The sequence below is a fragment of the Semicossyphus pulcher genome, unplaced genomic scaffold (genome assembly GCF_022749685.1).
Source record: "Semicossyphus pulcher isolate SPU_LCO1_2020_fin unplaced genomic scaffold, fSemPul1.0.p SCAF_13, whole genome shotgun sequence".
NCBI lineage: Eukaryota > Metazoa > Chordata > Actinopteri > Labriformes > Labridae > Semicossyphus > Semicossyphus pulcher.
In genome coordinates, this window is record NW_027211637.1 from 15,747,123 (window position 1) to 15,775,046 (window position 27,924).

The 27,924-nt window shown below is 41.6% G+C and overlaps 1 protein-coding gene across 1 annotated transcript; it reads left to right on the forward strand.

The window, feature by feature from the left end:
• The first annotated feature begins 1,027 nt into the window (after nucleotides 1-1,027).
• stat6 (signal transducer and activator of transcription 6, interleukin-4 induced) lies at nucleotides 1,028-27,494 on the forward strand. The gene is made up of 20 exons (XM_069660049.1): nucleotides 1,028-1,324; nucleotides 9,406-9,551; nucleotides 9,779-9,923; nucleotides 10,357-10,437; nucleotides 14,965-15,154; nucleotides 15,455-15,555; nucleotides 15,755-15,903; nucleotides 17,809-17,925; nucleotides 18,060-18,227; nucleotides 19,414-19,501; nucleotides 19,588-19,710; nucleotides 19,872-19,964; nucleotides 23,731-23,934; nucleotides 24,019-24,113; nucleotides 24,205-24,338; nucleotides 24,629-24,778; nucleotides 24,875-24,935; nucleotides 25,023-25,091; nucleotides 26,053-26,172; nucleotides 26,256-27,494. Exons 2-20 carry the CDS (start codon nucleotides 9,418-9,420, stop codon nucleotides 26,335-26,337), a joined length of 2,304 nt encoding a protein of 767 aa, XP_069516150.1. The 5' UTR covers nucleotides 1,028-1,324; nucleotides 9,406-9,417; the 3' UTR covers nucleotides 26,338-27,494.
• The last annotated feature ends 430 nt before the right edge of the window (nucleotides 27,495-27,924 follow it).

The following is a 27,924-nucleotide window of genomic DNA, read 5'->3' on the forward strand; positions in this document are numbered from 1 at the left end:
TTAATATAATGTAACATATAAAACGTGTATGTCACCATGTATGTTATGTTCATCTATCTGGAATGATTATTATTAATGCATACAAATAACTCTGGTTGTCATTGTGTTGCAGCCTTATAATAATAATTTGCAGTATTCAGATGCTTCACTAAAGTAAAAGTACATTATTGAATCACTGAATCAATCAAATTGTCAGTAAAAGATTAGTATACCAATCATCCTGTCAGTGTTAAATAATTAATTCATTTACAATGCATTAAATTGTTGGTTTGCAATATATATATATATAGTGATGTAAAAAGTACAATATTTACCCCTGAAATGCAGTAGTAAAGATAGAAACACTGACATACAAGTACCTAAAAGTTTTACTACATATGACATAAAACTATGTAATTAAAAATATATAATTAAGTTTTATGAGGTCGCCAGAATAAATGATCAATAGATAGAAATACAGACTAAAAGAGTAAAACCAAACGTATCAGCTATTATCTTAACGATTCACACACGAAAGGTAAAAGTCTGGTAATAACTGTGAAGGCGTGATGGTTTTCAGACAGTGGATGCCGTTGGGAAGATGTCTGGTTTGAAGGCACTGCCATGTGCAGATACGGTATCATGTGTCTCAGTGGAGACTTACTGGAAGTTACAGCATCTGCTCAAATGAGTCAACATTACTCCGCCTACGTACCCTTCTAAGGAAGCTTACCCAGCCCACATTGAGTTGTAGTTTCTGTTGTAAAGCTGGCATAAATGCCTAACATATTTGTGCTCTATTTGTGGGTTTCATCTCAGTATTGCGACATTAAAGGCTGCAGAGTGAGTCATTTCAGTGTTATGTTACAGCAAGAACCAAATGTGAACACAAACATGAGCCCACATGAAAAAAACATATTGTTGCGAATATCTTCTGGGCAAAATTCCACTTACACATGCGCAGTCATTAAGCATCATGCTAATCAGCTTGCTAATCAGTAGCCGTGATGACGCTATGAATTGCATGTCTCATGTGTGGACTTGAACGTGAGGGCAGGAAACAGCGCGCGCTCCTCCGTCGGTTTCACGCAACAGGGAAGTGAGTCTAACCTACTTTCTGCGCTGTAAAAAGTTGTCCACGTCTATTGTCAACTGCTCGGCGCTTCACTTTTCCTCGGTTATAACGACGATAAGTGTCCAGCTCTCACGGGACAACAGCTCTTTAAAGTGAGTGGAGGCAGGAAATGTTCAGTAGGATATTAGGAGTGGTGCCTTTCTTATGAGCCTGAAGAGGAGGAGGAAGCGCAGCGTTTTTCAATGTTTTGAAAGCTGTATTTAACTAAAGGTACGTTGTTCCTATTTGATATAGTATTTTATGGATATTTCGATGTTCAGTAATAGTCTGCAGCTGAAGGGCTTTGTCTACTGTGAGATGGGTGGTTAAAAATGATGTTGACTGTGTCTATGTCTCTGTCTTCTTTAATAGTAAAACAAACAAAGCTAAAACAGGCCCTTCAGGCTGTAGGCCTAAAGTATTCTTCAACAGTTATTCAGATCTCAAAATTGATTATGTCCAAATTCTATCACTTTCATCAGCTTAAAGAGGCTCCACGCGTGCTTTAAAATGTCTTGTATTAAACAGAACGTGGAAGGAAATTATGTTATGATGAAACTATGGTGAGCCCCAATAAGCACATTTGTTTTATCTTAGATTGTGCTGGAAACCTTGTCTGAGTTGTTTATAAAGCAGAAGCTAATTCTTGGTGTGAACATAGTTTATACGCTGTCATACGAATAGCACGTCGTGAGCATATCTCAGGCCAAACACTAAAGCAGCTCCACTTCAGTTCGTCATAAATAATTTGTAAGGTGTGCAGCTGCTTTGAAAGTGAAGCTGTAGGATTAATAACGTTGTAGTTCTATCAATGTGGGGTGTTTCATGTAACAAAAGGTAAGTAAGAGCAGCTAAGTCGAGTGTGTAAAAGTTATAACAAGCACCCAGTTTTTATCGAGCCAACATCAGGGAAACATTAGACATGTGCAGCTCTGTCTGTTCGATCTGGCCTCGAGGGACAGAGCTGACAGTGGAGAGCTGTAACCAACAGAATGAGGAGACTCACCATGGCCACTTTAGTGCGACCAGCTGCTGCTTCCACAGAGTGTTCAATTATATAATAAAACCTAAAAGGCAGCGCCGCTTTCACACAAGAGTAAAGGGTCCTACAAAGATCCTTCTCCTCACAAACACTGTATGTACCTCCAACCATTGATGAGATGAGTCACTATTATTATTATTATTATTATTATCTTTCTGGACTTATGGCATGTTAACTCTGTTTTTCATGCCAACAGAACACTTTCGGTGATCTCATTTAAAATTGAAGTTTAGCCTCACTTGAAGAAGGATGTTGGGACTAGGGATTTGGTCTGTTAGGTCAGTAAGCTGGTGTTTCTGGGAGGAAGTGACACAGTGAGTGGGCAGCCTGTTGCCTGCTGGTAACCAGCAATCAAAAGGTTGTGATACTTTTCAATGTTTGTAGGCTGATTGTTGCTGTGGAGGTGAGAAAGGCTGCTGGAGCTGGAATGTTTCTGGATAGTGATTTTTAGAAGCTGACCAGCCGCCTGTTCTTTGCTTTGCTCCCTGAAAGCATTCAAGATTTCAGTTTAGCGTTTATAAGATATATTATACAGTATGTTCTTAGTATGTAGATGTGTTGTCTTATTTGATTGTAAACTGAGTACCTTTGGTTTTGGACTGTTAGACAAAATAACAGACAAATAATTGGCAGAATAATCGATCATGAACTTAATCATAAGTCCCGGCTCACTTTTCATGAATACCAGTGAAGTTTCTTTCTTTGCTGTGTGTCAGGTAGAGTGAGGGGGGCTGGTAGACCGGGAACCTGTTGGAAAAGGCTTGAGAGGAATTATTTTACTTTAACTGGGGAAATATCAAAGGATTTATAACAGTAATCATGTATCAGACTTTTTTTATATTACCTACAAACAAATGTTTTATGATTTAAGGATTCATAACAATCGTCAAATTTCCCCACATCCACTTCTGAGGCTGTCTGCGGAAATGATTCGTTCTTGTTTGACTTCCCATTAAGCCGTGACATCCACAACACAACCTGATATTATAAGAGATAAATGACATGAACAAAATCTCTTTTGATTTACATCCAAATTATTCAAATCTTCCTCCACAAAATTGTGAGAATATAAGTTTCTTTTCACTCTATTCTGTGTGTTTCGACCCGTCTAAAGACGATCTCTCTTTCCATTAATCAATTTAAGCCCTCAGAGATAAATGTTGGATTTTGGGCTTTACTAAAGTTTGTAAGGATATATTCCCATGACTGGATACCAGATGTAAATTATATTTTAAAGACATTTAACTTTTTGCTCATCAGCTGTGTAAACGTCATAATAATGAAGAAATAATGAAAATGTATACATTAATAAGATGACAAATATAAATAAAAGATAAACAAATATTATTATATACAGGGGTGGGAATTGCAGCTCTAGGACGACGATATTTTGATGTATCGACATTTTGTCCCACCCCTAATTATGCATATTATTATATAAGTATTTAAAAAGTATTACAAGTGGAAAGGATGTGGCCACAATACAAGGCCACTCTAAAATGTGCAGTTTTATCACACAGCGCAATGCCACAGATGTCGCAAGTTTTGAGAGTGTGCAGTTGGCATGCTGACCACAGGAATGTCCACCAGAGCTGTTTCCCGTGAATTGAATGTTCATTTCTCTACCATGAGCCGTCTCCAAAGGCGTTTCAGAGAGTTTGGCTGTACATCCAACCGGCCTCACAACCGCAGACCACGTGTAACCACACCAGCCCAGGACCTCCACATCCAGCATCTTCACCTCCAAGATCGTCTGAGACCAGCCACCCAGACAGCTGCTGTAACAATCGGTTTGCATAACCAAAGAATTTCTGCACAAATTGTCAGAAACCGTCTCAGGGAAGCTCATCTACATGTTCGTCGTCCTCATCGGGGTCTCGACCTGACTGCAGTTCGTCGTCGTAACCGACTTGAGTGGGCAAATGCTCACATTCGATGGCATCTGGCACTTTGGAGAGGTGTTCTCTTCGTGGATGAATCCCGGTTTTCACTGTACAGGGCAGATGGCAGACAGCATGTATGGCGTTGTGTGGGTGAGCGGTTTGCTGATGTCAACGTTGTGAATCGAGTGGCCCATGGTGGCGGTGGGGTTATGGTATGGGCAGGCGTATGTTATGGACAACGAACACAGGGGCATTTTATTGATGGCATTTTGAATGCACAGAGATACCGTGAGGAGATCCTGAGGCCCAATGTTGTGCCATTCATCCACGACCATCACCTCATGTTGCAGCATTATAATGCACGGCCCCATGTTGCAAGGATCTATACACGATTCCTGGAAGCCAGCATACTCACCGGACATGTCACCCATTGAGCATGTTTGGGCATTATCCAGCAACTTGGCACAGCCATTGAAGAGGAGTGGACCAACATTCCACAGGCCACAATCAACAACCTGATCAACTCTATGTGAAGGAGATGTGTTGCACTGCGTGAGGCAAATGGTGGTCACACCAGATACTGACTGGTTTTCTGATCCCCCCCAATACAGTAAAACTGCACATTTTAGAGTGGCCTTTTATTGTGGCCAGCCTAAGGCACACCTGTGCAATAATCATGCTGTCTAATTAGCATCTTGATATGCCACACCTGTGAGGTGGATGGATTATCTCGGCAAAGGAGAAGTGCTCACTAACACAGATTTAGACACATTTGTGAACAATATTTGAGAGAAATAGGCATTTTGTGCACATAGAAAAAGTCTTAGATCTTTGAGTTCAGCTCATGAAAAGTGGGAGTAAAAAAACAAAAGTGTTATATTTTTGTTCAGTGAACTTAGGTCACCCTCCCTTGCCCATTTTATTTCATACTCTTTAGAACTGTATTATTTTTGATTCTTGATTCATTGCTGGACGTTCCCTCTGATTTTTTTGGAACAAGATCGTGTTCAAAAACTTTTTTTTTCTTTGGTTAGGGCTCAGGGGTCAGGATTATTTCCATCGTCAAAAAGTGTATAACTCCATGTGACATCCTGGGAAGAGCAATGACGTTGCCTGATCTGAACTGGAGTTGTTGTTTTTTATCTGTGAGGGCTTTTGAGGCCGCCAGCTGAGAGGGAGGGAACATGCGGGGTTTGTGATGACTGAAGGATTCCCAGCAGGGATGTTTCTGGCCTCCATGCTTTACTGCCCACCAGAGAGATGACTGCATGGACCTGACTTGGAAGAGAGGAGCCAACAGAAGGGGAGAAGCTTTGACCTGGTGGTTTATATTGAACAGCATTTATGTCTTAAAATATAAAAGAAACTTCTCATTATAGTGAAAAGTGTCTAAGTACTGTTGGATTGCTCTCAAACTAGAGCAGGCGCAGCGTTGTGGCCCATTCAAAACTGGTTCATCCTAAAAAAAAACTGTGGCATGGGCATGATGTTTTTGACCCAGTTTAGGTGTTGGCTTTCAGTTACGGTTAGTGAGGATATGTGTTTAACTGTGTGTGTGTGTGTCTGTGTGGGAAACAAGGACTGCATTTATACAGTCATTGGTGTGGAAGCACAGGGAGGTGTTTGGTGTTATTTCGTGTGGTCAGCGGTTTGTTACCCTAAACTAAGCCTCCTTTTTCTCTTGAAAATAGAATAAGGTCAAATTAGCTCGCCCAGCGTTGATTTCGCTCCCTCCCTGCAATCAATTTAACAAATGTTAATCCAGCCAGATCATCATAAAAGACGTTAAACTATATCCTTGAAAAGCATTAAAAGACAGTGTTCAAATTGAAGAGATAGATCTATCTAAACAATGCACAGCAAAAAATAAACAGGGTACTGTCATTTTTCACAATGTGGGTAATGTATCTACCTGTGACGCAATTCAAACAGTCCGCACGTAAATTATTAGTTATTTTAAAAGTGTCATAATCAACCAGATGTGCAAGTCACCTTCCTCACTCAAGCCATACTTTACGTGTTGTACCTCGTTCCTCTTCTTCAGGGAACAGAAGTAAAAGTCATAACATTTAGTTTCTAACGGTGTTCAAATGTATATTTAATCCGATCCCTGTCACGGTAGCTTTTGGGCACAAAACTCCCGCATCCTAACCTCATGCCGTGTGTGCGCAGCAGGTGAAGCTGCTAAAAGTAAACACTCCGCAGCACCTCAGCTCTGTGAACAGTCCGTTCATGTGGCCACAGCACCGGGACGAGGTTCCGCTAATAACGGGGACACATTCACTGAAAAGACGACTCACGTAACTGCGGGTCTGATTCAATCATCCTGCCGACATCATATATGACGCTGCAGCGTGCATGCAGAGCGTCAGGTCTCTGTGTGTTCTGCAGACTTTTCCAGTAGATAAGTTATGGAAAATGTGTACGTAAAGCAAAACGTTTGTGTTTATTACGGTATTTACGGTATTGCAAAATCCATATCGTGGCAGAGCGTGACACCGGTGACGGTGTGAAACCGGTATACCGCTCACCCCTACGATACGATATACCTTGCTCCTGTAGGGAAATTTGTCTTGGACTTGAATGCTGCATACATTTAGCTGCCTCCACAGTAGTAATGCAGTTGTACGGTCATTTCTGTTACTGACATAGGATATCATTAGAGGAAAGATAGCAGTGTTAACTTCTGTTATTTATTGGCCCAGCCAAATTTACTCTGGCTCCTAATAAATTATAATCCCGGCGCAGAGCCTGAATCATAGATAAGAGAGGCTGAAGTGAGAAGTCAAAGCCTTTGGATCATTCAGAGATTTAATATCCACAGCTGGATTACGGAGGTTCAGAGGTGTGACAATGCTTTACCCTATCCTTGCTGCAAGAGGCGACACTGCTGCCTTGCTTTAGTCAAACTGATGGTCCAGAATCACCCTTAATGGTAGAAACAGTAGTCAATCATTTGTCACTTTCCCCTTCTAGAAAGGCTAAATTGCCCTGCAGCTACATGTGCCTAATAGTTTATAGGCTTTAACATTGCAGGACAGAAGGACACAGGGCAGTAAGATACCATCAGAGGTGTATTCAAAACATTGGGCTTAGAAACCAATGCAGCAATGAAAGCTATCTAATCAATGACAAAAGAAGAGCGCTCAATGGCTCAAAGCTTAGTTATGAGGTGTTACTACAAAATGCGTCAGAAACATGCCCAGAGATGTGAGGGCCGCTACTTTAACCAGGGAGTGCCTTTTTAACGTCAGTGCCGACTTGTTATAGTGAAGCATGTTGACAGGAAGGAACACTCTGAACTGAGTGCACACACTGTAATTTGTTTTGGAACCAATCCAGGGGAAAAAAAGGAAAAAAAGAATTTGTAAAACAGGTTTCCATTCCAGACTGTGCGATTTTCCCCTTGTTGTTGTTTACTTTTGATCCCTTTCTGCATGATGGCAGCCAACTCCCAGTTCACGCTCAGCCAGTTTTAATCTTCATGCTCTTACCTGTTAATCGGTTTATGCATTTAGTTCTTGTGGATTTATTTTTTCTGGATGAATAAAGATTTGTTCAGAGTTTAATGTCTCATGCATTAATGAACTCAACTGCAATAAAATCAGCCATCAAAAAACGGTATAACACTTTGCATTTAACAGTAATCTTTGCTGTGGTGCAGCGCAAAAGCATGCAATCCACTTTTATGCATTTCATGTTTTAAACTGCAGGACTTAGATTATATTATTAGTGAAGTTCGTGAGCGGTAAACAGAGCGAACATTTAAAACAACAGAATCATTCTTCATTTAAAAAACCTCAGACATGGTTTAAGATATGGCCGTGGGCGCTCAGGTGGAGAATCGTCATCCTTCTCTGCCATCATTACCACCACTAAATAAACGGCCTAATCTGGGTGATGTTTGCTCTACATTAAGCCATGGAGACGCATTAGGTACAGGTGCGGCAACACCACTTAGACAAAAGACACACAGAACTACACGAACACAGTTTATTGTCTTTTGTATTTTAGAAAATAAAAGGAAATTTAACGGCTGACTTCAGAGCAAAAGTGGCAAGTAACGAGAACATTCATAGAAATGTAGTGGAGTCAAAAATACGATATTTGTCTTTCAAATGTAGTGGAGTAAAAAGTTTCCCTCCAAAATGATACTCAAGTAAAGTACAGATACTCAAAAAATGTACTTAAGTAAAGAACTCAAGTAAATTTACTTTCTTACTGTCCACCCCTGCATAAGAGTGGAATCGATTTTCTCATCTAACAACTATTTCTTTTAAGGGTAATAATAACTGTTAATACGTTTCAGAGTTTTAGGGAGCAAAGAAGGAAGCCTTTTCTGCAAAATCCAACTCTTAAAAACTTTAAATAGCCATTGCAGACCGGTCTGAGAGAGACATGATTGTTGCACATCATAAGTTTGCTGTCTTACATATGATAAGGTTGCATATGGAGGTCCATTTGAGTCTGCTTGGGGAAGATTTTCTTACTGTTGTCGCTAAAGTGCTTTCTCAGTCTCCTTCTGCATATGTTAAGTGTAGTTTGATAACTGTCATTGTGATTTCCGGAATATATATGTTAAAAAAAAAAAGTGGTACTTCACAGTGCACAGTTCCTTCAGTAGAAGTTGCTCCTCTCACCCATTAAAAGCATTGTGCATAGTTTTAAAGAGCTTTGTAATGTGTAATTAGATAAACATGTACTACGGCTCAGCTCTAGAATGAAACAGGAAACCACTTTCAGGTTACATCACAGCTAACAGCAGTCAGACTGCTGGGAGATATCCAGGCTTTCAGATACACTGAAAGTCAGAAGTGTTCATCAGACGTGACAGCTGTAGAGGGAATTGTGTTAAAGTTGTACATAACAGTGTTGTAGGATTGTTTAAGTTTTTATACAATGTGTTGAAAGCTGATAAAGCTCACAGGATACTTTGTTTGTTGGCAGCAATAGATTTAAGACGTCTATCGTCTGTCCCTCCACGGCTACTTTACTGAGGGTTGTTTGATCTACATGCAGCGCTTAATGATACTTTTGTTTGTTTTCTTGTTTACAACAAATCCTGAGAAAACACCAAAACCAGCTATGTGTGCATCATACTGTTGTTGTTTTTGTATGTATAGCTTGGTAAAGCTTATGACTCTGTGCCACAGGCCTCCTATTATATTCTATAACTAAACATGTAAAAAAGCTACACCCTGACAGTGGTTGGTTCTTAATATATATATATGTGCACTGTAGTTTATATTCAACAAACCCCACGTCTTGGTTCCTGATTAACTCTTTATTTCGAGTTTCTGGAAATTTCTCTTTAAAGTGCCTGAAGGTTCATCAAAATGTAGTAAAAATGAAGTGTCATACATAATGTCCTTTCTCTCTCCCTGTAGTCCTGCGTGATCATGGCCCAGTGGATGCACATGTCCCAGATGATCCTGTGCCTGCCTGATGAGACTGTCAACAACCTCTATCCCCCGAATGCCTTCCCCATCGAAGTCAGACAATTTTTAGCTGAATGGATCGAGAGCCAAAGATGGTATGACACAAACACGTGTGCGCACATACACACATGAAAACCCTACCTGTACCTGTACACTCAGCAGTTAGACAGACATTCTTGCATTTACGCAGTGTATCCATGTGTTTGCTTGTTGCATATTGTGTGCTTGTTCGTGAATGGTATCGTGTGTGCGGATCTTTATGCCTGTGCGTATGTTTACATGCATGTACTCTATATGAATGTATCTGTGTGTGTGCCCACAGGGACGACTTTTCGCTGGAAAAGCTGGAGCAGGAGAGCCAGGCTCGGGCTCTGTTGGAACAGAGCATCAACCTGCTGAGAACGATCGCCCAGCAGAATGCTAACGTGGTGTACAGGATGAAGCTCATGCAGATCAGCAGGAACATGGTAGGGATAAATGTCATCACTCATTAGCTGCCTTATTAAGATTTAGCAGACAGGAGAACACAGCTTTTTAACCCTACAGCAACTTCCAGTGGGTGCAGCGGGTTTAAGTGCCTGAGAGACAAAACCAAAATCAGGAAGAGGGTGTTTTCACAGTTACGTTATTGTTTTTATCATAAAGTAGTTGGCGAGGGAAATGACAAGTCACTACTAGAAAAACAGACCTACGTAACAAAGAAAAATAACTGTGAGCAATACACAGAAACCACACGAACTTCCTGCTACAAGATCTGTGAAATGAGAAATAGAAATGCAGTGATTTTGACATCAACTGAATGAACCAATGTATAATGGAAGTGCCAGGTTTTTATTATGGACTGTTTTGAAAGCATTTGATTTGACATTAGATTTGACAAGATTTTTGCTTGTATTACAGACCATGTTTCAGCAGCAGCCTTTACAGTATGCAGTGATGATCAGAGACATCCTCAGGAAGGAGCGGGTCCTGCTCGCCACGGTAACTATCTGTTCAAAGATTACATCTCAATATTACATACAATTTACTTACTGCTAGGCATCTATACAAATTAAGTTGCCTTTTAAGACAAACATTTGCAGTTAGGAGGCACCATTTCTAAATCTCTACTTAAGGATAATAATAACTTTATTTGTATAGCACCTTTTTAAAACAAAAACAAGGATAAAAGAAAATTAAGGAAATCAGGTAAAACTAAAAACACATCAGTCGGAGATAAAAACAGATGTTGGCTTAAATAATACATAAGAACAGGGTAAAGGCAATTAAAAGATGATTTACATAAAAGCCTGTTTTTAAAAGTGTGTTTTAAGAAGAGATTTAAAAGATGAAACTGATTGTGCTAGCTTAATTTCCTCTGGCAGGCTGTTCCACTGTACAGGCGCCCTCACAGAGAAAGGACAGTCACCTTCAGTCCTGAGCCGGGACTGTGGGACACATAAAAGGGCCTTGGCAGAGGATCTTAAGCTAAGAGTTGGCTCATAAAAGGTTAAAAGGCCTAAAACTTACTGGTATCCAGTGCAGTTGTGCTGAAACAGGAGTGATTTGGTCTCTATGTTTTGTGCCAGTTAAAATACTTGATGCTGCATTTTGGACCTGCTGAAGACGTTTGATGGATTTTTGGCTGAGGCAAGTGTAAAGAGTGTTGCAGTTGTCACAGTTTGGATTTGGAAAGACAGCATGTCACCTTGAACGCACCCCTGCTCACTCACTCACGCATCCGCCAATCACACGCCGCCTGCTCTGCTCCACTGCAATCAGTTCAACCACCTACACCTGAGGACCACAGTATTTAAGCTTCACTCACCCTCTGTTCTGAGCCAGACTGTTCCTCTGCAATGCAAGACTTTCCAGCATTCTATCCCGGACTGATTTCCTGTTGCCGACCCTGCCTGTTCCTGACCCACGCCTTTCGTCGAACCTTTGGTAACGTCACAGCCTTTGTCTTTGACACAATCTTGTTCACTTGTGTTCATCTTGTGTTTGTGGCTGATTGGCGCTCTGCCGCTTGACGTTCTTGAGCCTTGTCCCTGCCTCCTCATCTGCCTTGTGATTGCGCCATTGACCTTCTGCCCGGCACGTCCCCCACCCAAGGACGCCTGTATTCCCTCTCTAGACCTGAGAGGGAGGCCATGGAGACGTACATCAATGATTCCCTAGCTGCTGGCATCATTCAACCTTCTTCCTCTCCCGCTGGAGCTGGTTTCTTCTTCGTGGATAAGAAGGACAAGAGTCTTCGACCATGCATCGACTACAGAGGATTGAATGACATCACGGTTAAGAACCGCTATCCGTTGCCCCTCATCTCCACTGCCTTCGAGTTACTACAGGGGGCGACAATCTTCACCAAGCTTGACCTGCGCAATGCGTACCACCTGGTCCGTATAAGGGAGGGAGATGAGTGGAAAACAGCCTTCAACACACCCACAGGCCATTATGAATACCTGGTCATGCCTTTTGGTCTAACTAATGCACCAGCTGATTTCCACGCATTGGTTGACGACGTTCTCCCTGACATGCACAATCGCTTCGTCTTCATCTACTTAGACGACATCTTGATTTTCTTGAAGTCCCTGGAGGAGCATGTGCATCATGTACAGTCCGTCTTACAAAGGCTATTGGAGAACGCCCTTTACGTTAAAGCGAGAAGTGTGAATTCCACTCCTCCACTGTCTCTTTCCTAGGGTACATCATTGCGGAGGGGAGACTTCAAATGGACAAATGGATGAAGGTCTCAGCTGTTACGGCTTGGCCTGTCCCTGAGAGCCGTAAACAACTTCAGAGCTTCCTGGGCTTTGCCAATTTCTTTCGACGTTTCATCCGGAACTACAGCACTTTGGCTGCTCCCCTCACAGCCCTGACTTCATCTAAAGTCCACTTCAGTTGGACCCCTGCTGCTGATCAGGCTTTTCAAAGTATGAAAAGGCAATTCACATCGGGCACCATCCTGCAAGTTCCTGACCCTGACCGCCAGTTTGTTGTGGAAGTTGATGCCTCCGACGTTGGGGTGGGGGCGGTTCTGTCGCAACGACTAGCATCTGACCAAAAGCTCCATCCCTGCTCCTTCTTCTCTCGCCGCCTGTCTCCTGCCGAACAGAATTACGACATCGGTAATCGAGAGCTGTTCTTGATTCTTCGCCCGATTTAACTTCTCCCTCTCTAATCGTCCTGGCTCCCGCAACATCAAGCCTGAGGCTCTGTCTCGTCAGTTTCTGAAAGATGATCCACCTGCTGAGTCCACCTCCATCTTGCCCTCTTCTTGCCTCGTTGCTTCCCCCAGACCGTTTGTTCGTGCCAGCCGCCTTACGTTCTGATGTTTTGCAATGGGCCCATTCATCCAGACTCACATGCCATCCCGGCATCCAAAGAACGAAAGATTTTCTGCTGCAACGTTTCTGGTGGGCCACAGTTGAAGAGGATTTGCGGAAGTTCATAAAAGCTTGCCCCACATGCAATCAAAACAAAACCTCTCGCCAAGCCCCTGCTGGTCATCTTCACCCTCTCCTCATTCCTCATCGCCCCTGGTCCCACATCTCCATCGACTTCGTCACCGGTCTTCCGCCCTCTAATGACAACACCACCGTCCTCACCATAGTGGACCGGTTCAGCAAAATGGCTCATGTTGTTCCCCTTGCTAAACTCCCATCTGCTAAGGAAACCGCCGAACGACTACTTCTTCATGTTTTCCGTCTTCATGGCATCCCCTTGGACGTAGTGTCAGATCGTGGTCCCCAATTCACCTCCATATTCAGGCGTGAGTTTTGTGCTTCTCTGGGGGCTTCTGTCAGTCTGTCTTCCGGTTTCTATCCACAGTCTAACGGACAGACGGAGAGAAAGAACCAGGAGGTGGAAACAGCGCTTCGTTGCCTAGTCTCCTCTAACCAGTCTTCATGGTCTCAGCAACTGTTGTGGGTCGAATACGCCCACAACGCCTTAACCAGCTCTGCCACTGGCCTATCTCCCTTTCATTGCGCTTACGGTTACCAGCCTCCTCTCTTCCCTGCACTCTAAAAGGAGGTCTCATGCCCCTCAGTGCAATCCTTCCTGCAACGATGTCAACGCACCTGGAACCAAGCCCGCAATAAACATTCTGCCCAACGCTATTCTGCTTCCGCTAACCGTCACCGATCTCAGGCCCCAGCTTATCATGTGGGACAGCGAGTTTGGCTGTCCACCAAAGACCTCCCACTCCGAGTGGAGTCCAATAAGCTGACTCGCAAGTTCATTGGTCTATTCCCCATCCAAAGCATCATCAACTCTGTTGCAGTGAGGTTAAAGCTTCCCCGGTCCATGCGCATTCATCCCACTTTCATGTCTCCAGAATCAAACCTGCCCCTGAAAGTCCCCTGGTGCCTCCCTCTTCTCCTCCCCCTTACAAGGTTGAGGGCGGTTCTGTTTACAATATCTGGTGGACTGGGAATGTTACGGCCCTGAAGAAAGGTCTTGGGTTCCTGCCAGTTTCATTGTTGATCCTCGTCTTATTGCTGACTTCCTCAGTCAAAATCCTGACCAGCCCACTCTTTCATCCACTCCTGCTGCCAACCAGAGAACTGCACGCTCTCTGCACCCCCGCCCCCTCTTTTCCCTGTCCCATTGGATGAAGAGGATCTGGAGGACTCTCAGGATGCTCAGGACACTCAGGACTCTCAAGACACTCAGGATTCTTAAGATGGTTTCCTGTTGCCGACCCTGCCTGTTCCTGACTCACGTCTTTCGTCGAACCTTTGGTAACGTCACAGCCTTCTTTGTCTTTGACAGAAGCTCTTTCTTGTTCGCTTGTGTTCATCTTGTGTTTGTGGCTGATTGGCGCTCTGCCGCTTCGACATTCTTGAGTGTATTTTGTAACCCGTGAAAGACTGGAACAAACTGTGCTGTCACAAATCCCTTCCCCCCACACTGAGAGAAGAGAAGACGCCATTTGCTTTCTGCTTTAATCTTGACTCATTCATTACAATAAAAGTAATTTCCAATTCAACTCCTGTTTACATTGTGCTGCTTTTGGGTCCATACACACACTGTTTCAGCAGTAGACGAAACAAGATGAAATAAAAGCATGAATAACCTTCAGCGTGAGAAAAAAAATGACTTGATTTTTGATCAACTCTTCTCACCTGCCCATCAGCTGACTGTCAGAAATGACCCCTAGATTTCTGTCTGCTGGCACAACATAACATGATAAATCACTTAGGTCCTTTAAATTGTCTTTTTTGGCATTTTGTGGGCCGAAAGCTACAATTTATTTATTTAATATGTTATACGTTGTATCCCACAACTAACTTGTGACTCCATGGCACCATCATACTTCCTGCTTACGTCCCTTAGATTTATGGGAACTATATTACAATCATTATCAAAGTTGTTGTAATACAAAGGCAGTCCTAGTTCTCCAGAGAAAGTTCATCTACATCGTTTCCACAAGAAATTATTATTAATATTTAAATCATCAATGTGTTAAAGAGTTCTGAAAACAATACTGTAAGTGTAATAAGTGCTGTTTTATGTCTGCAGCCTGCTCAGATGCCCATGCCGAGCCCTTCACAGTACCCACAGTACCCGAACAGAGAGTCCTCGTTCCCCAACATGCAGGATGTGGATCACCTGGTTCGGAAGGTGGTGGAGGTCCAGGACATCAGACAAGAGATACACCAACAGCAAGAGGATCTCAACTGGGAAAGGCAGAACTATGAGGGTTTACAAGGTGGAGCACATACAGGGGCTTGCACGCACACACTATGGCTCTATTGATGCAACAGGAGCTTACATAAGTACCTCACCATAGAAACTGAAACTGGAGTAATGTTATGTTATTTCCTGTTTTTCAAGATTATTACATGGTTTACTTTATTTCAGCTTAGTTTTTATATTTTTGTTTTAGTTTCAGCTTTATCCATTTTAACGTTTGTCGATCCACAAGCAGTGCATTTTATTTTTGTGTCTTAAGAACTGCAGTAGTATCTTGTAACGCAGACTCAATATGATCTTATTCATTGTTTCACAGGACAGATCCAACAGAACGGACTGGATCCAGCAAATTCAGAAATCCAGAAACTCCAGAACCGCATCCAGCAGCTGGATTACAATGTGAAAGCAATGGCCACGGTGAGCTAATGCTACAAGTGCCAATATGATCTGCACCTTAGAGGAATACTAGTTCTTTTAGATACATTTTTGAGGAAGTTGTAAATCATCAGTTCACTGGAAACAAACAGCAGTTGATTAATCCAAGTATACAGCTTTTCTTCAGTATTGATTGTGCAAATATGTGTCATTGTAACGAGTTTTGATTTGGTTGTTGTAGAAGCGTTTCCAGCTGCTGAAGGAATCTGTGGACTGTCTGGACCAGTGTCAGAGCCGACTCATCAGCAGGCTGAAGGCGTGGAGGTGGGAGCAGCACAAGGCTGCAATCGGACATCCCTTTGACGACAACCTGAACCCCCTGCAGACCTGGTGAGGTGGACGCTACTCCACTTCTCCTAAGCTAGTGAAAGCACACACCTAACTAAACATTACAAGACAACTTTTAACATTGACATGTTTTTATGTGCTGCACTGTAGATTTTTTTTACAGCCTTTAGAGGGCAAATCCAAAGTAATGCACTTTTACTAGAGATCAAACACATACATTTCACCACTAGAGTCAAACGGCCTGATGCTTTGAAGTCCTCATTTTAATCAATATTTTCGTAAAAATAAATTAGAGTATTTCATTTTATTGATCATTGAAGTTTTGATTGGCTAAAGGACGGCAACATCGGTCTGTCAGTCAGACATTCCAACCCTCAAACATTTATAGCACTATGACAGACATTTGTGGTCCCCAGAGGATGAATCCTACTGACTTTGGTGAAGCTCTGACTGTCCTTCAATGCCACCAAAAGTTGAAAATTTTGTCTTGGAGCTACATGTTTCAACAACTGTTGGATGGATTGCAATGAAATCTGCTACACAAAAGCCCCTTTAATATAAATGTATCACTTTGTTAGATTAGCATCATCCTCGGGTCAAAATGTGTTAATTACTTTGTTTTATGACCAAATACATGCAATATTTTTCAGTCCCAATCAGCCTTAGCTTTAGCTACTTTTGGTTTATTGCTAATAAGCAAATGTTGGGGTGCTAACATGCTAAAAACAGTTAGAGAATATAGTATTATACCTGCTCAACTGCAGCATGTTAGCATTGTCATTTTAGCAGTACTGATCTTCAGTCCTTAAATTACAAAAGGAACAATTTCAAGAGCTCGGGGTCTTCGCCCGACCAACAGTCCAAAACTTAAACATTTTAAAGCTCCTGTGAGGAGTTCTTCACTGGTTATGAAACAGACTGAAATTAATTCTGATTTCTCTATATGAGCTACAAAAGCAAACCAAACCATCAGCAACAAGAGTGATTATTTCTATTTAGTTATTTTTAATGCCTGAAACTGCTGGCGGGGGGGAGGTGTCAGACAAAGCGAGTAACTGCACGCTGCCTTTGTTTACATTTTCCAGGGCAAAAATTTAAAGTGAGTGATTCATGTGACTGTTAAAGAAAGCAGGATGAGACTTTTGTTAAAAAACGCCACTTAAGCATGTACAGGACAAATCCAGCAAAGAGATAAGAGGTACGGCGTTGTCCACAGGGGGCGCCAAAATCAACACAAACCGAAAGTTCCTCACAGGAGCTTTAAATTACAATAATGTAAAATAGAGAAATTAAGCAAATGATTGCCTTCTTTGTGGTGGAGATTTAATTGATGAATTGATATTTAAAAATGGACTACCTGATTGTGTCACAGCTTACAGACGGGTACAGGTACGCAGGAAGGCTGACAGACAGGAAGAAGCAGGTACAGGCACCGTGAGCTCGAAAACAAACATATAGCATTACAACCTTTACAACCTGTACTAGTAGAAATAAATTGTTATACGTTCTACTGGGCTCATTTGGGGACAGTGGACGCAGGTGAGAAGTTGCATGGGGAAGGTCAGGTGAGTGGGAGAGGAGTGAGGGGGTTATTGAGGGGCAGGTGCTAGACAGATGAAGGAAACTGGCACTGACCGGGTCTGAGGAAGAGGGAATGTGATTGAGGGAAGGATATAGAGGCAGGACGTTTAATTTGACTGCTATAGCATAAAGTGCCCCTGAGTCATTTCCTGACCACTTCTGTTTATCTTGTTTCAAAGTTACAGCCATTGCTGCTGGTTAGTTTTCTTGTGAGTCATGGACATGAAGCTGATGGAAATTCACATTGTTTATGCAACAAATCTGATACTTCTTTCATAATAAAGCCATATTCTACACATGACATCACATTAAATGTTAAATGACCACAAAAACCTGACCTTTGTCTTGGTATGTTCTCTCTGTTAGGTGTGAGCAGCTGCTCGGGGTGAACGGGAAGCTGAGGCAGGAATTGATGCTGATAGGGGAACCGATCCCTGAGCTCCAGGAAAGACTCGGGAAACTTGTGCAGATTCTGATTCAAAGGTAGAACAGTCACATTGTTTTCTTGTCTATATATTCTTATGCTTCATTGGAAATTGGATTGGACATTTTTTTAGCCACAAAAAGAACATATTTTCCTGCATTTTTCTCACATGTGTAACTGATGTCCCCTTCAGCTCTCTTGTAGCGGACAGGCAGCCCCCTCAGGTCATTAAGACTCAGTCAAAGTTCTCCACCACTGTGCGATATCTGCTGGGGGAGAAAGTAGCGCCTGGGAAGCCTGTGGTGCTGAAGGCTCAGATCATAAATGAACAGCAGGCCAGGAACCTTGGCAGTGTACCCGGGTGAGTCATACAGACAACACAGCGTGGAGGACTGCACGCTGTCAGGGAGGAGAAGAGGAGGTTTAATTGGGTTTCAGAGTCTCTTTTTTTAACCTGTAGTGAAACAATTCTCACACTCGAACTCTTTTCCAAATTAAATGTCAAAGCTTTAAGGTTTACATGAGATCAGGTCATTGAAATCGTTAATTAACACAATAAGCTCCGTGCAAGGGGAAGAGTCAAAGCAAGCTTTAATATACCATCCTAGCTCAAGTAAGCTATAATTTAATTTTGTGGTATTTTGCTCAGTGAGCAGTGACCTCTGAAGTCTACTACAAAAAATGGATCCTAGTTGAACATGCTAAGGTGGCTTGTTAAAAATGAGGCTTGAAGATTTCTAGAAAGAAAAAGGGGGATAGGACACATTACCTTGTTTTCTTCCTCTAAGTGTTGATCTTGAAGTCCTCAGTTTCTTTCTATTTGGCGGCACCTTATGGCGATAAAAGGCATTGAGCGCACATACGTCCCAGATAACCAGATGTCCACGGTTGGCTCCCTTTGTAACCGTTGTAACTCTTGATTTTCCTCGCTGACAATCACTTTCCTTTTTAGACTGTTTGCCTTCATCTGAGCGTCGAATTTGTTTCTTTTTCATTGGATTTTCACTTATTTTTGAAGTTGTATCTGTAGTCATTGATCTTTTCTATGTTTGTTCAGCTATAGTAGATTTACTGTTTACTCGCAACAGGAAAAGCAGCCACTTAGTTTGCCGACCCTCTCTGGCAGACCAACGTCTGCTGGGTGATGGAAAACGCGTCACTAACTTTAGATTTTTTCTGTGAAAGTCGCCACAGACACCCAGTCTGTAATACTGTAAATGCAAAGGCTTTCATCAGCGGGCCATAGGCTCAGTCACCACTGTGTGAGCTCATTCTGTGATAGATAGTGACTTGACATTTATATAAATGAACATCTTTGAGATTATTACTTTAAACAACATTTTTCTGATGTAAATTAGATCAGTTATAATGTATTTGTGAATGTGTGAAACTACTTATTGCCTGACCACCTGAATTCTTGTATTGTACCCATGTCCATGTAGTCGAATGCATGAATCAAATCAAATAAAAACCCTTAAAAGGTACTTCCATTAAAGTACTAACTGTATAAAGTATGACACTGAAACTCTCTGTGTTGTTACCTGCAGTGATAATGTTGGGGAACTGATCAACAACACAGCCATCCTAGAACACAACACAGCCAGTAAGAGCACATGTGCCACCTTCAGGAACATGGTGAGTGCTGCTCTACATCTCTTAGCCGAGATTAGAATATTGTTTGGTATTTTTAACCGATTTAAACTCTTATTTTGGATTACCAGTCCATCAAGAAGATCAAGAGAGCAGACAGAAAGGGCTCAGAGTCTGTGACGGAGGAGAAGTTTGCTCTGTTGTTCTCTGCTGAGATCACCATCACAGGCTGTGACACTCCCTACAGGATACAGGTTTGACCCTTTCTATTTTTTGCCCTGCTCTTTAACTGCTCTTTACATCCTGTTGCTTTATGGAACATATTGAATATTTATGGCCTCATGATGATGATGATGTTCCTTTCCCTTGTGGAAGGAGGGAATTTAACATATTTAAAATGATGTTTTGATTATAGATGATCTCACTGCCTGTGGTCGTCATTGTACACGGTAGTCAAGACAACAACGCTCTGGCCACCATCATATGGGACTGTGCCTTTTCTGAACCAGTAAGTGCTGAAGTTATTGTTTTATTTGATGTTACTGCTTCTTTGCTCTTAGAAAATCATTTAAATCCCATCACTTTCTAACTACTTCAGGAATAGATTATGTGAATGTGGACAATGTTCAGTGTTAATGTTTGAGCCTTGACAAGAAAACACCCCTCTCAGCATAACAGAGTGGAGTGGAGCTTGATGTTAATAACTTTCTGCCATTTGGCTTCAAATCCCACAAGTATATACTGTGCTGGAGGTGGGGTGTATTTAATGCAACATGATCAGCTACAGTAGGCAAAGTAAGCAGCGTATCAGCTGGCACGATGCAAAAAAATAAGTACTAAGTAAGCACTGATGGCATTGTACGTTGAATGAACACTTTGTAGAGCTCTTGATCCAGTTGGAGGTGTTTTTTATGGATACCAAACTATAAATAAACATATAAATATGAACACCTTAATAATATTTCTAAGAAGCCAACGAACATAGATTGGGTTTGCGTTGTTCATACTTGATGTGAGTATGTGCCTGTTTACAATGAAATGAATGTAGCCAACATTAACACTAGAACCGCCAACATTCCAATCCTCCTAGAACCGCCAGGGGAGGTCATTTTTACCCCCTGCTGCTAAAGCATCAGCACACGCAAATTCTTAATTTCTTGAAGCAGATTGGTTGTTAATTTTCACATATTTTTTTAAATAATAAATAAGACTTGAGACAACAACCATTTAAAATTAAGTTTATGGGTTTTAATAATATAACAAAGCTTCATTTTATAACCGATTGATGAACAGATTGAAAAAGGCTCATTTTAAAATATATATTACAAATCCTCAATTAAATACAACAAACAAACAACAAAAAAATTAAAACAATTTAACATTTTGATTACTGTAGAAGAACATAACTTTACATTTAAATAAGAATTTTGGACAATAGGCTTAAGTTGTGACTGGAGCGCTCACTAGCTCACTTTCTCTCAGTCGCTCACACATGCGCACCACACGATCACACAACTACAACATTTATAATATTAATAATAACAATAATATGTCTAATAATTTTAAGAACATTTTAAGAAAAATGTAGAATGAACAATGCATAAAGCAAACCTGAAAATCAATATTTACATCAAAACTCCACACACACATACGCGCACACTATACACGATCAGCACTCATGCTGTGGACTTTTCCAGTGCACTTCACACTGCACGTAGGCATTTCAGGCAGATCTTTTTTGTTTTATTTTTTTCACACTCATCATCTGGATGAAAATGCGAGTCATCTACCTCATCCCCATCCGATTCCTCCTCCGTTATATCTCTCCCATCTGACTCTCCGTTACTCATGGCCTGGAGCGTTGCCAGGGCTCCCTCCACATCCATCGTTCTTTTTCTCCGGTCCATGTTTCAAATCCAAAAATAGCTAATATACTGTTTAGAAATGTGACTGTCTTCTTTTCAAAACTGTAACAATAGGCGTTGCTACAGCGGCTCAGCTGTCCGAGAGCCGGTGTCACTGACAGCTGAGTGACAGCGGCTCGCCCCAGCTGTTTCTATGGGGGGGTCAAAATGACGGCGGCGGCGGTTGGAGGTATAAATGTTAATAATTTTTTTTCTTTGTATCCCACAACCCCCATAATCTAGTAGATCATTAATAACACAATTTTAGGAAAGTCAGGAAATTTGAAATGTCAGGGTTCTATATTTAAAAAGTTACATGCATTTGAAAAAGTAAAAATGACCCCCCTGGCGGTTCTAGTGTTAAGTCACCCAGAGGTTTGTTGACGACTGATTTGATGCCTCGAGATCGACATTTATTCTGTTGCCATCTTGTTTTCTTTTGGAGCCAGAAGTGACCATAGCTGTGTCCCAATCCAGGGGCTGCAGCCTTCGAAGGCCAATTGCGTCACAGAAGCGCGCCAAAGGCTGTCCCAATTTGAGGACTCCTTCAGATGAGCCCGATAAATGCGTCCTCCGTTTCCCAGGCTGTGAAGGATCTATCGGGTGCATCCTTTGCGGCCCAACGTGCATTGAAGATGCATTGCACGCCAATTCAAACAAAATGGCAGACTTTAACACAGCAGAGGAATAAACTCTTAAGTGTAAAGGTTTTTGGTTTCAACTCAATCGAATAGCTAGCGTTACACATGGTTATAAAAACGAGTGCCCTTGAAACAAATTATCTTTGTTACTCAACGTTAGTTATGCTAGCTAGTTAGCCCGCTAGCTACCTGTTGGTAGGCGACGGGAGCAGCGTTTGGTGAAGCAAGGGTAAGGGTGGGAACGGCTGGTGATGCAAACAGGAAATCCTCCGTAGACCAGACCGTCTCATTTCAGTTCGGTTTCTGGATGGTCTACGCAGGCTATGAATGGAGCGTCCTCCATAGAGCGCCTCCTTCGAAGGCTGCAGCCCCTGAATTGGGACACAGCTAACATGTAACTGCGAGGCAGGATAGGCATTGCTACGTCTCTGTCATGGTTGGTAAGTTGCTGCTTTAGAGACAATCACAGGTAGACATGCCTGAAAGCATACACAGCTTTAGCGTTTGTTTTACTCCAATCTCGGATCCCATCGGCTATAATCTGAAGATGATATAACCTCTGGGGACAATGGTGAATATGTCGGGGCGTGTCCAGTTTAGCCAACGGTTAGCGATAAACGACTACCAGACAAGACTTCCTTTTCCGTGCAAGTGAACTACAAACAGAACACTTAAATAGAGATTAGTTGACAACTGATTTGAAGCCTCAAGATTGACATTTAGGCCGTCGCCATCTTGTTTTTGTTTTTTTGCGCTAGAAGTGACAATATTATAGGCATTGCTACGTCTGTGTCACGGCTGGTAGGTTGCTGCTTTAGAGACTTGACAAACACAGGTAGACATGCCATAAACATACACAGCTTAGAGTCTCTTATACTCTAAATGGGACCAAAAATGATTAAATGAACATCATGTTGTATTGATGAACTTGAAACTAGTGATTGCAACCATAAACCATAAATCTTTGGTAATAAATCTACTCTCACATTGGTTTTACTTATGCAACCAAAAGGCTACGTCCACTTTTTGTATACACTCTATGGCATGTACAGAGTTGACATGAACTGTAATAACTTAGATACTAAATACACAAATATTTATTGCTTGGAGCAGACAAGATCTTTTTTGTGAACAAAAACAAAGAAATATGCAGGGAAAAAACAGGAACAGGGATGATTTACAGAAGGGGAAAAAGGAAGGAAAAAAAGGGGGGAGTAGTAACTTTAATTTAGTAAAGGCCGATAAGAATAGAAAGATAGAGATTGTACAGCATCAGCTAGAGTTTAATGAGACATCATGGAGGTTTTGGTGTTGGTTTGGAGGTTGAGGGTTGTGAGATATCAGAATTACCTAATTACAATGGTATTTAAAGAGTTTAGGGGACTCTGACAACGTGGGAAACAGGAAAAAGCCAGGACTTTAGTGGAAACATTGACAAAGCTTCATTACAATGTGTTTAGAGATAATGATGAGTGCAATTGTAGCAGTGTTCATTTCACAGTTTCACAGTCATGGTTACATCCCTAACCCCAGGATACAATGTTCCAGCAGCACTTAGCGCTTATAATAGAGACTTCAGTATGGAGTTGTAAGTGAATCAGCCTAAGTGTTGACTGGAAACAGCCTGATGTGGTCTGTAAGAAATTAGTTGATGTATTGAAAGGTCTGACATCACTCTAAATGTGAATAAATATTTTCGTTCTGTCACCCTCCTTGTCGTTGTCATTAGGACAGGGTGCCGTTTGTGGTGCCGGAGCGGGTGGCCTGGAGGATGATGTACAGCACCCTCAACAGTAAATTCACGTCGGAGGTTCAGACGCAGCACAACCTGGACGACTACAACCAGCTCTTCTTGGCCCAGAAGATATTCGACAAGCCGGATTTTGCCGACGACTTCAGCAACATGTTGGTTTCCTGGGCCCAGTTTAACAAGGTGCACACAGGTGTTTTGTCTTCCTGCACATACACACGCAGGCTGTCATGCGTTAAAATCTCACCGTGCGTTTTGGTCTTACAGGAGGTTCTGCCGGGTCGACCGTTCACTTTCTGGCAGTGGTTCGAGGGAGTGATGGAGCTGACCAAGAAGCACCTGAAGACCTACTGGAGCGAAGGGTGAGGAGGCTCTCCTGCTGTTCCAAATGTAAATATGACCTGCTGCGGCCTGTCAATATTAATAAGTGTTTAAAATGTTTTGCTCCACCAGGCTGATATTTGGTTTCATTGGGAAGCAGCATCTGCACCTGATTCTCAAAGACAAGCCCAATGGGACCTTCTTGCTTCGCTTTAGCGACTCTGAGATCGGAGGCATCACCATCGCATATGTGTCTGCAAGTGAGAGTAAGTGCTGCTGTGGGCTCGGTTTAATGTTGATTGTTTTATCAGCTTTCTTGTCTTATATTCAGACTCTTGCAATAAATACAAACATCATTTTAACATCATTCATTTTGTTGTTTGACTGAGACGCCTCAGAAAGGTCTCGCTGTATAATGTGACTGGACCAGCACACTAACTGTTCATACAGATCAGGGAATGCTCAAAGTTATTGGGAGGGAATTAATAAGAAAAAGTATATCCCACTCTCTCTCACACACATGCATTGGCACATCAAACCTTTTTTGTCACACTAGATGGGGGACAGAAAATCCAGAACATCCAGCCCTTCACCAAGAGAGATCTTGAGATCCGTAGCCTTGGTGACCGCATCCGGGACATCGGCCACATAACACACCTGTATCCTGAGTTTCCAAAACTTGAAGTTTTCAAAAAATTCTTCTCAGGTAATGATCTTCATGCATAGGTTCAACTTTATGTACTTAAGTTCAGTGACAACTAAGACGTGGTATAATTCTTTTTTCTCCCCTCGTTTAAAACAGAGCCTCAAACGTCATCCCCTGACGGTTATATCCCCGTGTCTCTCTATACTAAAGTTGGCACGTAAGGAACTATTTCACTAATATACTTTGTCCTTTGATGCACTTGGAAATGGAAATCATTGTGAATGTATGATGTTTTTGTTGGCAGGGAACCTGGCTCAGCCTCAAACCTGACTACTCACGCTGGAAGCCCTCACAGTAATGTTGGCTACTCTGTGTAAGTGTTACTTTCTTCACATACCACCCTACCCACTTCCTCTTATATATTCCCTGTTTCTTTCCTTTACCCATTAGTGACCAATCCTTTCACCACCTGTAACATTAACACTGCTTTTATTAATTGTCTTTATTAATTAATTTAATAGGGACAGTGCACATTCAGGAACATTGCTGTAAATGTGCCAGAGTTAGCCAAGAGGCTATTTTTCATCTGTAGTCCCTAACACAACATTCATGCAGCTAAGTTAGATTTCTGCTTTTTGAGACAAAGATGATGGTACTTACTGTCTTTATATTTTTAAAATTCTCCTGAAGCAGTCTCAAAGATAGATTATAGAATCTCAAAGATCTCAGTTTTGCTCTCTTTGGCGGCACCTATGGTGATAAACGGTAATTGCGGGAGCACCGTCCCAGATATCCAGACATTGTTGCATGTGTGACGTCCTCGGTTGGCTCTGGTTGTAACTCTTGATTTTTGATGAAAATCGTATTAATTATTTTAAAATCTAACCCTCCATTAAATGATGTGCATGTGTGCTATTTCAATCTCAATCACTATTTCAACATTTTATTCATTTTTTATTGTAATTCAGCGTAAAATAGTTTTAAATCTGGAGTTAATTTAGAGGTGTCGTTGGGGTTTGAGCAGTGCAGAAGGGAAACAGCCTTAAACGATGCATCTGCAAAGAGCTTAAGTGTTTCTTTTAAATATTTCAGTGTATTAAGAGTCTGTAAAAGTTATTCTGCCACAGTAGGTGGTGTGCTTTAGACTTTCATCATGCGTTATGCTGTGAAATCACTCTACATTTTACGCGCAACATCTTCATTCTACATTTCCTTCTTAAAAGTCTCATAACATAGAAAGTTGCATATCAAGGCAATTCACATTTCCTCTTAACAGCAGCGCACCCAAACCATCTCACTGAATCTGAGCTTCCTGTTCCTGCTGTTGCTTTCAGGCATCAGTTCCAGCAGCCGTTCAGCCCACAAGAATCCATTAGTCAAGAAATAATGGAAACTGCATCTGCTCCTGCTGTGGAGTTCAGTCCCAACCATCCTGTCGTCTACACTGATCACATGTAGGTATTCATCCTCTACAGCCATGCTGTTTGCTTTTTCCAAACACACCTTGTTGAGAGGCAAATATGTGTCTGTCTTGTAGTGCCACAGGTAACAGCATGGAGCTGGATTTTGACACCATACTCAACTCCTCTCTGAGTAATTCCATCTTCTCAGAGCAGTAAAGAAGAAAGTCTCAAAGGAGACGTCAAACAGCGACCACAGCCCAACTCGTCTGTCAGACCGTCATGAGAAACAAATTTGTGCAGAACTTCCTCCTTCACTTTCATCACCCATCTTCAGCTTACTCTATTTGTCAACAACCTGCTGGGGACAGATTCTCTGCGTGTTGAGCTGGTGTCATGTGGAACCAGAAAAAACAAATTCAAGGACAAAGTAAAACAGAACAAACCAGAAAGGTGAATCTGTTGGCCATCTTTGTTGTGCAACCCTTTCTCTCTCTCTCTCACTTGTTTGAAAGCTTGTTGATGCAGATTGTTTTTTTTATTGTCTGTTATTTCTACACTTTTTTCCAACAACAGCTCAAGCATGCATGATGTAAACAATACGGTGTCCTTGTAAACCTTATAGCAACATAAGACCTTTTGACTCAATAGCCAGGCAGGCTCATTATAGTATGTTATACACATGTCACAGTATGCATGATAAATACTTCAGAACTGTTTGTGAGCCTAACCTTTATGTGCTGTGCTGAGGATTGGCAACATGAAGGGACAATAAGCTTTTCCATTGTTGACGACTGTGATACTAAACCTTATTGATGGACACTTTGAGTGCAGCAGAAATGGTGATGATGATTGTTGGAAATGCTTATATCTGTTGGGTGTATTTTCTATTTTATGTACATACCTTTAAAGCTTTGTTGGTTAATCTCATCCAATCATACTAGATGCCTTTATACACACACAAAACAGTTTGTTTCTGTCAGTGATGCCATCTGTATTTCCCTCAGCCTTTGGCGTGATAAAAGAAATGAGAAAAAGTATCCTAAGTAAAGCTATAAACCATTCCATAGATGTAAATCAAACATAAGATGCGATTGTTTGTGACTTAATGACATGTGAATATGCCTTTTAATGTCTGTTAAGAGACACTGAGACACTTTGGTGTAGTATTATTGTTTTAAAGCTGTTGGGGATATAGTACAACGTGAAAATAAGAATGATCCCTACATACAAGAGCACATATACAGAGTAAAGAAATGTATTGTTCCGAACAGGGATGCAGTTACTGTTTGGGAGCTCTCCATCCTATTCTCTTATTTCTTTTATTTTTTTGTACTTTTTTGCATCTGACTACAAATTAAAATCTTCTACATGAACTAACTTTTGGTTTTTATGAGACGCTTTGCACTACCATCACTGTCAGTGTTCTAGTTTGGATAATATAATGGTGTGTTTTATGTACCATGCTGCATGTATATTTGCCGGATGATAACCTTTTATATTGTGTGGATTGAATTGATTGAAAGATCATTCCAAGGCTCATGCTACAGTCCATATAATCATTCCATTTGGTGACAAATAAAGTCTCAGTTTTTCTAAAAATATCAGAAATATGTGGGGAATTTATTAACAAGACTGTATGTCTCTCTCTAAAGTTCCTGTTACTGCACCTGCAAGCAGTTAAGTCACAACTTTCACTGCCTGTTTGGTGTCACAGACATTACCTAATCTCCCTGACATCTGTTTATGTGTATCTAAGTGTTTCATATGTCTAAGATTAGCTTTTTGTGGTGCATGCAAATGTGG

What these genes read in the sequence shown, in the direction of transcription:
- stat6 (XM_069660049.1), top strand. Translation starts at nt 9,418, where the DNA reads ATGGCCCAGTGGATGCACATGTCCCAGATGATCCTGTGCCTGCCTGAT. An exon ending in GTGCCACCTTCAGGAACATG is followed by an intron (nt 19,502 to 19,587) that starts GTGAGTGCTGCT and finishes TTGGATTACCAG; the next exon opens with TCCATCAAGAAGATCAAGAG. An exon ending in AGTAATGTTGGCTACTCTGT is followed by an intron (nt 25,092 to 26,052) that starts GTAAGTGTTACT and finishes TGTTGCTTTCAG; the next exon opens with GCATCAGTTCCAGCAGCCGT.